Source organism: Drosophila navojoa, chromosome 5 (genome assembly GCF_054131105.1).
Source record: "Drosophila navojoa isolate 15081-1374.11 chromosome 5, UAZ_NAV_1.0, whole genome shotgun sequence".
Classification (NCBI taxonomy): Eukaryota; Metazoa; Arthropoda; class Insecta; order Diptera; family Drosophilidae; genus Drosophila; species Drosophila navojoa.
Genome location: NC_142893.1, coordinates 2,596,431 through 2,614,338, shown reverse-complemented (window position 1 = coordinate 2,614,338; position 17,908 = coordinate 2,596,431). Strand labels below are relative to the sequence as shown.

The 17,908-nt window shown below is 41.0% G+C and overlaps 2 protein-coding genes across 3 annotated transcripts; one reads left to right on the top strand and one right to left on the bottom strand.

Moving 5' to 3' along the window:
* Nucleotides 1–2,582: 2,582 nt before the first annotated feature.
* Hr51 (photoreceptor-specific nuclear hormone receptor 51) lies at nt 2,583–17,537 on the top strand. Of its 2 annotated transcripts, none has more exons than XM_089262593.1 (9): nt 2,583–3,819; nt 6,451–6,874; nt 12,500–12,603; nt 15,611–15,725; nt 15,833–15,888; nt 15,944–16,303; nt 16,597–16,964; nt 17,036–17,200; nt 17,275–17,537. In XM_089262593.1, the coding sequence occupies exons 1-9, from the start codon at nt 3,774–3,776 to the stop codon at nt 17,455–17,457; spliced, it is 1,821 nt and encodes a 606-aa protein (XP_089118719.1). In that variant the 5' UTR covers nt 2,583–3,773; the 3' UTR covers nt 17,458–17,537. The 2 variants fall into 2 exon arrangements, with proteins under 2 accessions (XP_089118719.1, XP_017959779.1); XM_018104290.3 differs by having other exon boundaries at nt 2,586–3,819; nt 15,959–16,303.
* On the bottom strand, nt 9,097–10,627 carry LOC108652647 (odorant receptor 42a). Its single transcript, XM_018102836.2, has 3 exons — nt 9,763–10,627; nt 9,339–9,696; nt 9,097–9,200 (listed from the first exon to the last, which is right to left on the bottom strand). Exons 1-3 carry the CDS (start codon nt 10,542–10,544, stop codon nt 9,114–9,116), a joined length of 1,227 nt encoding a protein of 408 aa, XP_017958325.1. The 5' UTR covers nt 10,545–10,627; the 3' UTR covers nt 9,097–9,113.
* Nucleotides 17,538–17,908: the final 371 nt, after the last annotated feature.

Genomic DNA, 17,908 nt, shown 5'->3' with positions numbered 1-17,908 from the left:
TTTATGCTAAACGGGTTTTTCTGGTTGAATTTACCTGGTATTCGTCTACCTCTGTCTACCTGGCACGTGTCATTGACCGCAATGTTTGCATTTGTACTTGTATTTGTATATCAAATAAAAAAATGAAGATGCGCCGCTTTGCCAAAATAATTCAAGCATTAAATGTGCAGCGAAACATTTGGAAGATCTCAAAAACAGATACAAGCGATGTGATGAAGAGATGACGAGCTTGGGGTATAGACATTGGCTGATTGGGCAACAGTTTTCCTCAGTGGATCTCTTATATTGGTTTCCAGATAACTATGAAATATATATCTGACTGATATATAACTTGAAATGAGACTGAAAATGGGTTAATTTATGAAAAATAAAAGATTTTATATCGTTTTGCCATGTTCCAACTAAACTTCTGGGTATCTATATAAACTCAATAAGTTTCAGCAATATAGATACCCATACAGGTCTCTACAGACAAAGTTAAACATACAAGTGTAGACATAGAGATAAAGAGAATCGTATAGAGAACATACGAGTAGAAAGTATCACGTGCAAATCTTGGGAAGATTTCCAACTCAGATATGAAACGAGCAATGTTCAGTTGGCTATCAAGCATTGTAGTATGAGCTGATTAGATAAGATAATATAGACTTCTGACTTCTACAACTACTGAAATAGTTATATTATTTCCAATTAAAATATACACCAGTTTCTTATCTTAACTAATAGAACCAAAGGGTCATTAATAAATAACATTACTGCAAATTTTTAATCACATTTTATTATTTTCACATATTTATGCATATCTACATAATTTGCCGCCCCTGAAAAAATCCCCACTTAACTTCTGAAATGAACGCTGCGAAATAAACTCGAAATTTGCGAATTTTGATTGATTAAATAAAGTGCACTGCACTTGATAATACAATGGCAGCATACAAAAAATAAAAAAAAGGGAAAAATAACAAGGAGCGAAGTGAAAATAAAAGACAGTTCTTATTCACACCCATTCACACACACACACACATGCACACTCACCCGCACACACACATGCGAATTCGTTCTGTATGCTGGCAGAGAAGAGATGTCGCCCGTTCAAATGTCAAGAACCAACCCTCTCGACTATATTCGTCCCACTCGCACGCGCTGGCTGCCCTGGTAGCTATCTCGCTCGCTTGCTGGCAGGCATTTTTGATGCACGGATATTACAGGATAACGCTCTCGCTCGCTCCTCCTACAAGCGTGGGCGTGGCCAAAAAAGCGCCAGAGCAAAGCGCTTTGACTTTTGCGTTCGTTTCACTTTTGTCCCAAGCACAACAAACACTGGGCAGAGAGTGCGAGCGCGTGAGCGAGCCAGCAGCTAGGCGACCGAGCTAGAGTGCGAGAGAGAGTATGAGCGTGCGAGTGTGCGAGTGGCGGCAGGCTGCTGAGTGCGAGCGGGTGAGAGGCTGGCTGAGAGCGAGTGTGTAGGAGCTGGTAGGTGATTGTTGTATTCCGACATCTCATTTGTTACAAAGTTAATGTTGGCGTATTAAGCGCAGCAAAAGCCTCAACAACAACAACAACAGCAACGGCAACAACAGCAAAAAGAGCAACAGCAAAAAATAGAAGGAGAAGAATGAAAAGAGGACACGCTAAGAGGATGTGGCCGGATGAACTTTTATCGATTATTGGATTTGCCTATGGCGCTCGGCTTTAAGCATTGTTGAATACACACAAGCCATTGCCGTTGCCTCCAGCCTGCGAAACTTGAAATAATGATGTCATCCAATTAGGGAAATTAAATAAACAAATCATAAATATGTCAGTGTATGTGTATGTGTGTGTGTGTGTGTGGTTTGGTTTAGTTTTGAAAAATAAAAGGTCTTATGGCTATGTTTATGCTTAGCTTTATGAGCTAAGTTGGATGTATTTGTATATGTGTATGTATTTATATATATGTATTCATATATTTATAATATATATGAGCCTATAATCAACTGTTAAACTTCTGTTTATATTAAGAACTTTTTAAATATTTAATATCTTATGTTTCGCATCTAAAATTTACTTTAAATTGAAATATTTTACCTTTTATTATTATTTATTTTTGTTAAATTTATATATATATATTATTGAATATTATAAATATTTTATTTGATGATTTTTCAGAATTTATATATTTATTATTTGAGTATTTCTTATTATAATTTATTTTTCTATAAAACATCAACATTATTTCATTCTATTATTATTCATATTAATATTACTTTGTTTTGATAAAGTCGCCTCTCCAAAATTTTATTACATATACCCAAAACAAGCAGACAACAACAAAGTTATTGTAACTGACGTAATCGAATAAGTTGATACAATCTAATTTGAAACAATATCGTAAACGCAGATGTCTATCCATTATTGTTTTGGCCATAAATCTGGTGTGCTTACGGCTGCGACATTAGAAAGATGAAGGAAAAGCGAAACGAACACCGAAAGAGAACAACAACAAGAAACGTAAGCGAAAGGCCACAGGCAGACCGAATGCCGTTCAATTCAATTACAGTTAACTGGCGAGGCGAGCCATGGACGAAGGCCGAGCGGGGAGCGGTGGGGGCGAATTCGAAAGCACTAACATCACAGAAGGTATTACAAAACAAAAACAAAATGTCAAAACCCAAGACGATTATGTGAGCGAACACCCCGCGCAGCTGCGCCAGCAGAAGAAGCAGACCAAGAGTGTGTGTGTGTGAGAGAGAGAGAGTGCGTGTGGCGAGGAGGCGACGAGAGAGGCAGAGGCTCCATATAGACTCCATTGCAGCTACAGCTGCTGCTACGTCATGATGGCGGCCAGAGTGTGTATGTATGCGTGTGCGTGCGTGTGTGTGTGTGTGTGAGCGAAGAGAGAACGCTGCTCGGGTGTTTATTGGGAGATTGAGATTGCGGCTTGGCTTACCTACGCTCAAACAGCAGCGTCGACGTCGGCCGCAGCATCAAGAAGGAACGAATCAAAGCAAGCCAACAAGCAAATGCGCCACCAGAGTTGCCACTAAAAGTCCTCGCAGCGTAATATGGCAGCCAGCCCTAGCCCACCCACAATTTACAGTGGGCTGGCTGCCTGCCATGCGGTTAGGTTATGCTGCTGCCAGCGTCTCTGCTGCTTGCTGCTCTCTGCTCTTATAGCTGCCGTTGCTGCCGTTGCTGCTGCTGTTGCTGCTGATGCTGGGTGGTGGGTGGTTGGGTGGTTTGGCCTGCTGTGCTTTTTGTTTCGTCACACACACACAAGCACACACATACATACTCATGGCCAGCCTCTGCCCACTCACCGAGCGCGGATTATATCTACAGCTTTTCCATTTTTTTTTTTCTTTTTGTTATCCTATTTTGGGGTTGGCTGTTTGTTGGCTCTGCCGCTGCTGTTGCTGCTGCCACGGCGGCTGCTGCACTGGACACATCAGTGTTTAGCCTCTGTCATGGTTTTATGATAAATCTGAAATCGTACATCGAGACGTTAACATCATCATCGCCGTAGTCCTTGCCGTCGGTGCAGCCAGTCGAGCCACTCGCTGACCCGCTCAGTGCCGTCGCTTTACAAATACAAATAAATACAAATCTAACATCTAGAAAATATAAATAAATGAATTTGTGTAGTGCATCAAATTAAAAGTGCTTCTAGTGTCTAATTAACAATTATAAATATTAATATCAACTCCTGCGCGAATTTAATGTGTTAAAACCAAGTTTTAAACAACGTTGAAAATCGTGTTTGTTCTGTTTTTGTTTTTGGCATTTATTTAGCTATGAATAAGGAAGAAATTTTAACGGACACGCGTCCAGCTTCACAAGGTATACTAATACAATCTATTGTGATTTGTTGAAAACTACGATAATTTACAAAAGTTCAAAAAATCAGAAATTAATCATTTGTGTGAAAACTAATGCATTGCTGATATGATATTTTTAATTTAAGCTGTGAAGCTGTGTCATCCGGCAACTGATAAAGCTAATGCTGTTTATCAGAGACGAGATAGTCCTTAACAATAGCAGCAACATCCGCAAGGCATATGAGAAATTTTAAAATAGAAAACATAAAAGAGAGAAATTTGATAGATTTGCCTATATATGACTAAATCTTGACAAGTGCTTAGTTATACTGAAAGGAAACTATTGTATTATAACGCGTTTTGATTCTTAAACTATTAACATTGATTAAAGATTGATCATTGATCATGTACATAGAATGATCTCTGGCTTGAGAAACTCTATATCAAACAGTTGATCAGCATCATCATTTGATTTATTGAACCAACAATTCTGTGAGAAGATTGATTTGAGAAGCTCCTCCTTATATAATATACATATATGCGTGCAACGATCTACTTGTTTGGTGACCGATTTGTGATCTAGTCCTACTAGTTTACAAATATACATATATATATACTTACAAAAACTATGAGTATATAGTGTCTAGTAGGACAAATCATAGATCACAAATCGGACACGAAACAAGAAGATCGTTGCACGGATTCAAAGAAAGAGAAAGAAAGATTTATTCCAAAATATTATTATAGTATATGTATATAATGGTTAACAAATATTTAAAAAGCAAAGGAATATAGAAAAAATAGAATAGAAAGATTATAGATGAAAGAAAAGGAGCAAAAAATATACAATTAAAACATTTCAAGAGTCTCCTTAAAGTATGCTTCAAAATGCGAAATTAAATTTATGAATATCGATGTCACAATGTGAATAAGCTCTCAAAGGGTTTACTGGAGTACCGCGTATGGCTTTAATAAACCTTATTAAATATTACAAAATATGAATGAAAAAAAACAAGACATGTTTTTATAATTACATCCTAATTGCGTGAATATAAAAACTCCATAAAAATTCCATAACACACTTCAACAAATTGTTTGTGTAAATGCACATAATTACACCTTTTTTTCCACAATTTTTCTTTGCAATTTTCTTTACTAAAACGAAAGGAAAAAAAGTAAAAAAAAAGTGCAAAAAAAGCCACAATTAATTAGATCCTTTTTTGGCCGCTTCCGCCCACACTTTGCTTGTTAATTAAATCAAAATTAAATCAAGGCTAGAGCAAAAACACAACAGAACTCATTCCACTCGTCTTTAATGAAATCTGATTTAATAAAAATATTTATTAGATGCCAAAAGTTCAAAGAGAAAAGTGAAAGAGGCAAAGAAGAATCAAGCCGCAAATTGACTCGCAGCAAACAAATTCAATTTGGGATAATCACATCAATTGCATTAAGATGCGAGTTGAAATTTTCGAAAAATTCATAACATAAATAAGGGGAACAGGGAATGGGGGAAAGGCGGGGGAAAGGAAATCTACGGCGCCCTTTAACACTTTTGTCAAACTGAATTTCAACGAGCTCATAAAAATTAACAAAAGGGGGTAAAATGCAAGCATATGACGCTAATCCGAGGGCCTTAGACCACAGTTGGAACGTCGAGACCATAGACAGAAGGCATGAAAGCCAAACAGCCTACGGACAGATTCTGGAACGCTTCATCGCACTGGCAAGTGGCGAGTGTAACAAATGTGTGCCAGAATATCTATCAACTGGTCCTCGTTCAGGTCCTGTGCCTGGTCGGGGGTTAGGTTAAGTGCATCAAGGAATCAGAATCAAAATCCGAATCAGAATGGAAAACTACAATCAAATTAGGGTGTGATGGCTAAACAATTGTCCCCGGTGGCAAATTTAATGCCACAGCAGCCAGAACCTGCTCTCTCGCTCTCTCTCTCTCCCCCCCTCTCTGTCTGGTCTGCTTGTCCTAATGGCACCCTAATTGTATGTGTAAATATATTTTGCGGATTACAGGGCGTCAATGTCGTCGCGCGTTCGGATAAGATCGAAAAAACTTAGATAGAGAGAGGGGAGCGCGCGAGGGAGTGTGAGCGAAAACCTTTTGACAAATTACAATTTAATTTAAATGAACTACATAAGTGATTTTTTATTGCATATCCCTTCATTTTTTTGTGTGTGTGTCTCGGGCGCAGAAACCTTAACAGTTGCGGGACTTAACTATTTGACTTAAGTGTCTGCTGAACTGTTCTTTTCGAGTAGATTGGGATTTTCAGTTAGCCAAGTTTGCTTTTAAGAGATTGTTGAAATATTTCTTATAGATATATATAAAACTCTTGGCTACTGAAAATTCAATATATATTTAGTCTATATTGAAATGTATATATCTGGAATATCTAGATTTTATATGACTACCTTAAATGGGATAATAGATTCAATGTTTAGACTTATTCTGAAAAGCAAAGCTTAAGTACTAGACTCTATAGCCTCTAGGAAAGATAATTCATATTATAGCTTTTATATTATAGACTAGATGAATATACTAAATATATACTATACAACTCATTAAGTATACCTTCTCAACTAAAAATTCCTTCTCATTTCATTCCTTCTTCTTCATTCTTCTTGCCCTCTTCCGCAGAGCTGCACAGTCCGGCGCGCCATTGTTATACACCGCCGCCGCCGCCGCCACATGGCCCGGCCGCCACATCTGTGGCGCCACCGGCAGCTGGCATAGCGGCACAGACAACGACGCCGAGTCGCCTGCTCAGCTGGAATCACAGTGCAGCCGCAGCGGCCGCCGCGGCAGCAGCAGCCGTTGCCTCCAATCATCAGGCGAATGCAGCGGCAGCGGCCGCAGTCGCCGCGGCAGCGTCGGCAACAGCTGCTGGTCAATCAGGCTCAATCGGGGATCAATCGGGCATGGCACGGCTGAAGGGCCAGAACCTGGGACTCATCTGTGTGGTGTGCGGCGACACGAGCTCCGGCAAACACTACGGCATCCTCGCCTGCAACGGCTGCTCGGGCTTCTTCAAGCGCAGCGTGCGACGCAAACTCATCTATCGGTAGGTAAAAGTAGCAACCCACTTGGGCTCGTATGTGTGCTGGCAAGTGGGTGGGTTCTTCGCTGGCTGTGTGCCTTCTGGCCTGTCTGGCGGATTACCCAAAAATTTATTACAATTATTCAAATCTTTGGGATTTGAGCGTCAACTTTTGAATGCGTTTGACTTTGCCCACACAAATCCCCGTTGAGCATCATCTGCAGCTCGCTCTCCTTCCTTCCCCTCTCTCTCTCTCTCTCTCTCTCTCTCTCTCTCTCTCTCTCTGATTTTATTCCATTTAAAAATTAAAGTTAAACAAATGTTGAAGCCTGCGCGCACAAATTGTAATTGAATTTAAAGTGCGGATTTATTTTTGTTTGTTTTTTTTTTTTTTTTTTGCCACTTTTAGCGGCAAGCGTTGGGCAAAGGGGCGAGGGGGCTATATGTGAGTAACGGTAGCGAGCATTGTTAGGGGAATAGCTATGCGTAGCACAGTTTTATATAGATTCTTTACCTAACTTTTGAATATAACTTTTGAATATGATTAAAGGAAAAAGTAGCTCGAATTTAATTTATTTAATTTTTACTATTATTATATTTATCAACTAAAATGTGTACTATATTTTTATATTATTTTATATATTTATATATATTATTATATATATTATTATAATTATTAGTAATATTTTTAACAGTTTTCTTACAGTCCTACCTTTTGAAAAAATCGTCTATTGTAATCCTGTTCAGTTTCTCTGCTGATGAAAATTCGCTATACTTCAAAGTTTAGTTAAGGGATATATAACTTTATTGGCCATAGTCTATTTCAATATCTCTATCGTATCTTCATCCTAGTATTGCTAAAATTATTTTCTGAAATATTTTGATTGTTATTATAATTCTCATATACAAACATTCCCATATTCCTCCCAATTTTCTCTGCTATTCCCATGCTCTTAAGCAATTTGCTTTTATTTTATGGCACTTGTTTCAGTTTCGTTTTCAATTATCATTAAATCAGCGCATAGTTAGCCCCCTTGGCCTCGCCCCCCTGGCCACATATTTTATGGGCGACAAATTCCTGGCGAGTCAACATGAAATTATGATTCTCTGTAATGTATATGTCTTTAGACTCTGTATAGCCTCTGTATAGCCTCTGTGTATCTGTATATCCTTGGCGCGGTAAATCACAAATGTCGAAATCTCTATATCCTTGCGGTCCCCAGAGATTGATATGGAGGGCTTAAGCGCAAAACACTTGGCCAAATGTGACCGCCGCGTCACACCAGCAGAGCACGCCGCACCCACCTACCACTGCTCCGCCTCCTCCCCTCAAAGAGACCCTTATGGCAAACCAGCCAGCGACCCAACCACCGTCAACAGCTAAGCCAGGACCAAATCGCAGCACAGAAAAAAGGCACGAGAAGGAGGAAGGCAAAATAGAGCAAAAGTTTGACGGGGAAACGTGGGGTGAGGTGGGGTGAAGCCTTGGAAGCAGGACGAGGAGTTTATTTTTCTGCTACGTGACTTGTTTTTTGGATAGTCAGCGAAGTCAATGTGCCGCCAGAAAGGATCTATATAATATATTTATATATATATGTTCGTCTCTGGTGGCTGCATTAAGACAATTTCAATTATAATCAATTGCCTTCAATCAGAACTTTATGAAACTCGGAGAGAAGGGGAATCGAAGAGCAAAAGAAAAATTAGTATACATAGTTTTAGTTTAGAATATATATTGAATGGCTAAAGTTCATATACTTCTCTTCATATAAGTACAAAAAATTCCACAAGAGAGAAAGGGTCATAAGAACATGCAAAGCTAGGGAGACAGTAATGGGACACGGAGTGATACCAACAGAGGGAAGTAAAGAGAGTGGGAAAGAGATAGAACATTGCAGAGATATAGAGAGAGATAGAGAGAGAAAGCGATAGAGGGAGAGAGAAAGTTAGTGGAGGAAATAGAGAGAAAACGAGAGAAAGGGAGAGAAAGAACGAGAAAGAATGAGATGATGAGCGTGAAAGAGGTAGAGAGAGATGGTCTGAGATATAGGTCAATAATGGTGTAAGTACTGAGAGATCGATATATTAATGGATTGAGAGCGGCAGAGATCTTAGAAATCCACGGTCAGAACCCTATTACAGATAAATGAGATTAAAAATTTTGATAATTTCTTCCTTCAATCAATTTCACATTAAACTTTGCAATTTTGTTTATAATTCGTATAAAATTTCTACGATGATATTATTTTTATTTTCAACAATTTTATTCTGCTCCATTGTTTCGGGATAATTTTTCCGCAATATTCATTTGCTTGACCAGAGTAAAGACCGAGAACGAAAACTTAGTGGCCTGAAAGAGTTGTAAAATATCAAAGAGATGAATAGATGGAATATTTAGAAGAAAAATAGATATACAGAAAGAGATCAAGTAAAACAAAAAATGTAATATTTAAGATCAGTTCTCTTCAATTGTCCAAGCTCCACTCACATTCAAATTTGTAGCCACAGAAATGGTAAAAACATTGCCAGCTGTGAAGACAATCGGATGCTGTAGACTCTGCAGAAACTGTAGAACGGTCTTCTTATAGCGCTCATCCTGATAGATCCAATTCGATTCGAACAGCGCATCGGCCAGCTTCATGCAATCGTCGGCCAAGTAGTTGCAGAGGATGCAGAAGGGCGTTGTCTCCAAGAGGACAGCTGTCATAAAGGAGAGAGCTGCAATGCGAGAGGCGAAATTGGCAAACATGACAATGTTGATGATGGTAAAGCCCAGCACCAGGCCCACGACGAGTAGCTGCACGAAGATGGTGCCAGAGATGATGGGACGCAAAGTATCGCAGAAACTGAAAGATCAGAGCAGGAGGAAACTTGACAACTTCCTCTACAATGCCGAGAGACTGAAGGCCGACCTGAGTATGAGCTTATGGTGCTTTATGCACTCGATAAGCTTCTCGTACCGCTCCTCCGCACTCTCCAGCGGATCGTGACCCAGTCCTCTCAGTCGTTCCTCAAAGTTCGCCAAATGCGCACGCAGAGGTAGGATATAATTGATGGGATAGCAATCGACGCACACGTCTTGGAAGCAGGCGCCGAACATGGCGAAGTACTCCAGGCCCGATTGTATCCAATATTGCAGGCGACTAGCACGCCAATCCAGGAAGGGATAATAGTTCTGGAACATCGGCACGCCGTTGATGCAGGCGCTGATGAACGTCGTTGTCGCATAGATTATATAGACGCTCATATAGACGAAGAAGATCCGGTTGCTCTGCGAGACGGCGCGATGAACTCGGCCCCGTTCAGCCGGCTCGAGCACTTGCTTGTCCAGCTCGTCGAAGAGCGCATTGGCCTGATCGAAACGCTTCACGAGTATCCACACGATGATCACCTTTGTCGAGCAGGACCACGCATTGAAGGCCACCTGCAGCGAGGTAAGAAACTCGCCAGGCGCGAACTCCGACAGGTGCGACACATAGCCGATCATAAAGCCAAAGGGCTGATAGAAGGTGGAGCAGAGATTCAAGGCAAACGACCACAAGACGTAGATGAAGAAGAGGCAACAGCTACGCGGCGGCGTCCGGATGCCCATCAGAAAAATGCAGTTCAGCAGGTAGAGCGTCGCCTGCCGCGACTCGACGGACGACTTGTCCGGCAGCGTGTACATCGCCGGAAAGAGCTGGCGTAAACCCATCTTGCAACGACTACCGACAATTACTCAATAAAGTGAAGTGTTTCGAGTGTTTCCTTTTATATTGTCTGAACAGTTGCACAAAGTGTGAATAATGCATGAGCTAACAAGTTAATAAGTTTGTTCAAAGTTGAAAATTGATTTGGCTGTGGCAAGGCTTGCCTCTGGGACTTGCCCTACCTTGCCTTGCCCTGCTTTAGTTAAGGGGGGCGTAAAAGTTTACACTTGAATCTATTAAAAATTGAAAGACTTTGGGACGCCTAGAGGACAGTGTGTAGGTGTTCACATACATGATGTATATGTATGTATGTATATATAATATTATATATATATATATATATATATATCTACTACCTCAACTTTTCACTGTCTGGCAATTTCTGAATACCATGAAAAGCGGAGAAAGGATAGCAGACTTAAAGTAAAGAATTACGGTTGACCAACATTGAGCTTACCTCAGGAAGGCAAGGCGGTAAACTGTTTATTGACAATATTCAAGCATTCAATCAAGATAAAATCTGCAAAGAGAAGCCCAATAATATACATAATATGCATAAATCTAGTACTTAAATAATTTTAAATTCTATCATGTGTCGAAAAAAGGAAAAAGGAAAGGGAAAAGGAAACAAATTTATAACAAGAAAAAGATTAAGAGAATGCGATTTAACAATCATATCGTTATCATTTAAAGCAGACTAGTTAACAACTAAAGTTAAACATAAATCGGCTAGTAAAATATGCTATATCAAGTCAAGTTTTATCAAGTAACAAGCTAAAAGGCAAATACTTATAAATGGTTCGAACTACTTACGATACTCATACCACACCTCAATAGAATATATACTAAACATCATATATGTAGGTATACAACCCTGTATCGACTCAGTTCTTCGCTCTGATCCAGAATATATAAACATATATACTTTATGGGATCTGCCACGCCTACTGCCAGTCACATTTTCACAAAAACATTTTCCATTTTGAATACACTCACGGTATAACAAACAAAATATTTGCGACTCTTATCAAGTCTCATAATCAAATTAATCAATTATATAGAAAAAGTTCATAAAAAACATTATTTTCTTGCCAAATAAACTCCATAGAGAATGTGTATAAAAAAAATCGAATCAATAAACGACTCGAGGCAGTTCACAGCTCTGGCTTCAATCTACGTGATTTGTTTACGAAAAACATAAAATTAGCATATTCCGGGCACAAATAGTGGCTGGTCACACACACACACACACACACACATAAACATGTATCTGAAGGATACATTTAGTTAAGTGCTTTGTTAGTTAGTCAAACTTCACGCAGAGCAAATAAAAAGTGCGAGAGACACGCAAAGAGCGTGGGTGAACGAGAGCGAGAGCGAGAGCGAGAGAGGTAGACAGCAGTAATGGAGGGGTTGGGGTAAGCCAAAAGAACCTTTGCCATTTTGTATTTTGAGTTTTGGCGCAGGCTTAGAGTGCGACAAGGATGCAGCACAAAAGCTCTTAACAAGTGCGACAGAGCCGAAGCCAGGCGCAGCGCAGCGCAGCACAAAGCGGCGCAGCGAGTGCGAGCGAGACGCAGCACGATGACTAAGGCAGACAAAAGCTGACTTAAACAGCCGACAGTGCGAGGGTGTGAGAGGGAGAGCAACTGCTGATGCTGCTGCTCTGGCTGCTGTTGCTGCTTAAGAGGTGGTTGGCAATGATTTCAGACAGTCAATGTGATTTGATTAAAATGCCACAAGTGCCGCAAAACATGCCGAACAAAGGCCAAAAATAGACACGCAGCTCAGCTGTTCAGATAGCATTTTCGCTGCAGCTCAGATACTTGGCCCTAGTGAGCGGGCTTACGCTTCGCTTGCCAGCCAAATTTCACAAATGTTGCAATTCTTGACACTGGGCATCTGTCTAACTTAATTATCCTGCGGACGCTTAAACACTCAACTCTCTCTTTCTTTGCAGCTGCCAGGCGGGCACCGGTCGCTGCGTCGTCGACAAGGCCCATAGGAACCAGTGCCAGGCATGCAGGCTCAAGAAGTGCCTTCAAATGGGAATGAACAAGGATGGTAAGTGAATTAATTCCAATTTGATTTCAGTGATTTTAGTGGACGTTGCGCAGTCCAAGTGCGTTTGGGCTAATCTAATCAGATATATAAGGTTAAAGAGTATCGAACAATTTGTGATTTTGATGTATAATTGAACAACTTTCGAGATGTTGAATTTAACTTGGGAAATCCTTTATAGAAAGTATATAATCGAACAACTTTCGAGATATTTGATTTAACTTGGGAGATCCTTTACAGATAGTAGTTTTGCTCTATGAAAATATGAATTTTGCATTAACTGACAAGTACTAAAGAATGTGTAAAAATAGACTTTCTCAGAAGTATTAGTTTAAAATGGAAGTAAGAGAATATACCATCTTCATTAAAGAATATGCCATCTCATTTGTGTAACTGCGAAACAGATATTTATTAGAGTAAATTGGAATACACTTAAAATACCTGGGAATATGGTAAATGATCCTTATCCTACTTTCAATTTGGGATTTTAGGTTCTCTAAGTTTGTATATGAGAAGCCTTTTAATAAATATTCCCACTATGTTGAATTTGTAGTCAATGATACAAGAAATAGAGACCCTAGAAGTAAAAGTTTGAGGGTGAATGCTGTGACTAGACTATCAAAACTAGCCTAGTTATAACTAGAGTAGTCTATTAATCTATCTTCCTCTATCAATCAGCACAGCTAGTTGTCATATGGATGTATAATTGCTCTTCATTTCATGATTAACAGGGGAAGTCCTATATAGCAAATTGAGTCTAGCTTAACTCTCTAGGCTGTCCTCGCCTTTGAGCACTTTATCAATCGATAACTCGCACGCTCTAGTAGCAACTAGTTCTCTAATATGTATAGGTATAGATATACCCCGTTCACTCTTACTCTCCCCCACTCCCTCATCCATATTCATAATCTGTCTAAACGCTCTAATGAACTGAAGCACGTTTAATTGCTCTTTAACATGACCTCAAAACGAAAACCTGGCGACACGTGCGAGTGTGTCTAATGTAAATATCTCTAGAAGATGCGTTGCTCTCGCTCTCTCACTCTCGCCCTCTCTCTCTCTCTCTGTCCCTCTCTCTTTTTGTCTCTCACATAACCCTTTCCCACGCAACGAAAATATTATGAAAAGCTTTACGTTGCTTGGGGGTTGCTCCTGCTCCTGCTCCTACTCCTGCTCCTGCTGCCTGGCTTACCTTCCCTGCCTGCTCATCTCCCAGGGGCTTGAAGTGTGCTCCGCGGTGGCTCACTTTTTGGGGTGGTGCACATTATTTACATATTGTTCACACAATTGATTTGTTACCTGCTGCTGTCTGTCGTTGTCTTTGACAGATTTTTAAGCAGCTTCCATAGCAGTTGAGTAAACAAAGCACGGCATTGTTGTTCAGGTAGATAGTTACAATATACATATACGCAAGTCTGCGTGTCTGTATGTATATGTGTGCATATTCACTCACATTCCATTGTGTGCAGCGGGGAGTTACTAAGTAGCTTTCAGTTATTGTCTTCCTAATCAAATTTGTTGGCAAATGTAAGGTCGTGAATCTTAATTGAACTTCAGCTATGACAAAAATCCATTTCGACTTACCTGAAAAGCAAGAGATGTAGAGAAGTTAAATTATTTAAAGTTTATTATTATTTTATTTAAGATTTTAGATATACTTAAATGGTACCTTGATGATTCATTGTTTGTCATAAAAAGGGTTCAAGATCTTTGTGAAAAAAAACCCAAGATAATAAAGTCATTATTATAATAATAAAGAAAATTTTGTAATTTATAAGATTACTTGATAGTTCATTTATTGTTCTGTTTGTTTTGAACTAAAAATTGTATACAGACTTCTGGCTCTATCCTTTTGAGTATACAGAAATCAGAGGCTAGTCAAAAGGCTATCAGAAATAGATCGAACATTAAAAATTTTGGAACTATCGGACATAAGTGAGGGGCATAGCCAGACTTAGTTATATTATAGCAACATTATTTTTAGCAATTTTTTTAGCAGACTTAGTTATGTTATAGCGATATTTTCTTAGCAATCCTCGCATGTAAATTTGCTCAATCTCAAGTCTATAGGATTAAGAGACTTCAACTTATAATAGGAAATCTACACAATGACAATATTATTACCACGCCTCTAGCAGGCGTCTTTGTTGTATTTACTTCACTGTAGAATAGAGGATAGAAAAGAGAAGAGTCCAGGTCTTGACTATTGCATATACTTTATATGTATATCTGTTTAAAATAGACGTGGATGCCATACCCATATATGATATACATCGAGCAGAGATCTAAACTCCAACTCTCTAGCAAACAAGCTCACTCCTAGAGAAACACTTCACACAAACCAATATACTCTCCTTGCACTTATGAGCTCGAGCACGTATCCGCGGCTCACATTGCCCCACTACCGCTCAGCTTCCGCAACAATAGTCTAGGTTTCTCTCTCATGACACGTCTCGGATGTCGAGTGCGCTTATTAACAACTTCAGAATAGGCCGCACTTCATTATGGCTCGGCCCACCCGCTGCCGATTGAGCCATAAATTATGCCAGCCATATGCAAAATGGCAACAGTTACCGCAAAGCGCGCGAGGTGGCGCCGGGAGGCGTGCGGAGTGCGGGGCGTGGCACACGTTGCACAGATTGAGTTGTCGCGGTAAAATTGCATAAACAAATGGGAAAACAATTTGTGGGCGTAAAGCGGCACGTGACCACAAAACCAATTTACCGAGCAATGTCCCCCGGCCAAATGAGAAGCGCAGAGAGCGGCAACAGCGCCGGCTGCGGCTGTGGCGATGTGACGATGGCACGCGCAACCAGTGTTGCCAAACTATTTGGCATTTAGGCGTTAAGCGACATTTTGTGACATTTTCTCATTATGCGCAGACGAATTTGCCTGGGCGTTGCCTGGGCGAGTGGTGTGAGTGGTGCGAGTGGTGCGAGTGGTGCGAGTGGTGCGAGTGGTGCGAGTGGTGCCTGGCAATTCACTTATGCATTTTGTTTTCCAATTACAGCGGTGCAAAATGAGCGACAGCCGCGAAACACGGCCACTATACGGCCGGAGACGCTGCGGGAGATGGAGCACGGCCGTGCGCTGCGAGAGGCAGCCGTAGCCGTTGGTGTTTTCGGGTGAGTTGACCTACTAGATGTGCTGATGATAGTGGACCCACTCACTGGTTGTCATTTGCATAACTCTCTCTCCCTCTCTCTCTCTGCTCGCGCTTGCCAATTTGCAGACCTCCTGTGCTACTCTCGCCGCCCTGCTACGGCTCTGGCCTGCTGCCGCCGCCTTGTAAGTTCTTGTACATCCCTCGCTCGGTCGCGCTCAATCGTCTCACGCACCACAGTTTCGTCCTCCACAGCTCTGGGCAGTCTGCCGACGGGACGTCTGCTGCACCACAATCATCTCAGCTCCTCCATGCAGCTGGCCTCGAATCACATGACCCATGCGAGCAGCTTTCCCATGTTCAATGCGGCTGCTGCGGCCGGACTGCACCACTCGCCCAAGGACAAGATGGGCGGCTATGGGGTCGCCATGGAGCTCTCGAGCAGCGGCAACATCTCTCACTCCACCAACTCGAGCAGCAATCACAGCATCGATCCCAGCTCACCAGCGCCAGATGCCACAAGGGAGGAGAAGAACAATGCCGGCGGGAGCGTCTCCTCCATAAGCTCCTCCAGCCCAACGCCAGAGAATGATAATGATGGTGAGTAGAGATAGTATAGGGATGCATAGCATAGAATGATATGGTGAATGATGAGTCTTAAGAATAAAGGACGAAAGCTTGAGTTCCATCGGATAAATAGATTGATTAGAGGATTTTGCATTACTCTTTTCATTATAGATATAATTTTCATAACTTTCAATGTTATTCTAATTGCTTAACTTCTTCTTTTACTTCTCGTTCTCTTCATCATCATTATTAGAATTATCATTATCATTGGAATTGTCATTATGATTATTATCAACCTCAACATTTCCACATTTTCTCCTTTGCAGACGACTCGATAGACGTGACCAACGATGAGGAGCCCAATACGGGCAGCAGATCCGATTCCAGCTTCATAATGCCCCAGTTCATGTCGCCCAATCTCTATGCGCATCAGCATGAGACGGTGTACGAGACGAGCGCGCGGCTGCTCTTCATGGCCGTCAAGTGGGCCAAGAATTTGCCCAGCTTTGCAAGGCTTTCGTTTCGCGATCAGGTCATCCTGCTGGAGGAGTCCTGGTCGGAGCTATTTCTGCTGAATGCCATACAGTGGTGCATTCCACTCGATCCCACGGGCTGTGCCTTGTTCTCGGTCGCCGAGCATTGCAATAACTTGGAGAATAATGCGAACGCTGATAATTGTGTTAGCAAAGAGGAGGTGAGTGGAGGAGTACAGCTACAGTGGAACATCAATAACATCTCTCTCTCTCTCTCTCTCTCACTCTTTAGTTAGCTGCCGATGTGCGTACACTGCACGAAATCTTCTGCAAGTACAAAGCGGTTCTCGTAGATCCCGCTGAATTCGCTTGCCTCAAGGCAATCGTGCTCTTCCGACCCGAAACCCGAGGCCTCAAGGATCCAGCGCAGATCGAGAATTTACAGGATCAAGCGCATGTAAGTTTATCTCTTTCTCACTCTCTCTCTTTCTCCTAGCCTATCTAAACTGTTCCATTTCCATCTATTCCCAGGTCATGCTCTCGCAGCACACGAAAACTCAATTCGCCGCTCAAATCGCTCGCTTTGGTCGTCTGCTGCTCATGCTTCCGCTTCTTCGCATGATCAACTCACATAAGATCGAATCGATCTTCTTTCAGCGAACCATAGGGAATACGCCCATGGAGAAGGTCCTCTGCGACATGTATAAGAATTAGTTAATATTGTCACTTAAGTTTTTACGATTGTCTAATTTAAATAAATATACGCATATGTTTTTTGTGTCTTGGATGTTAAAGTGAAAGGAGTTTTTATGGGGAAATTTCAGAAATCTGGGCTTAATATGCTGTTGTAAAACGAATTTAGACTATATCAAGCCTCTATTCTATTCGTTTTTGCTCTCATTTTTATTCCATTTTTACGTATTTTCTTACCATTTTCGTTCACCTCATGTGTTTCATTCCATTTCATTCCTATTTCTCTTTTCTTCAAATGATTGACAGAAACAGTTTACAGCCACACAAACTTTTGAAGGACACTGACTGTGGTAGTTGTCCTCGCTAACTCAAGTCAGGTCCCTTCTAATTGAACGAAGCCTACCTACTTGACGATTTATGCAATACACAAACCTACTCACTTGACGAACTAATCGAACACCGCCACATTATG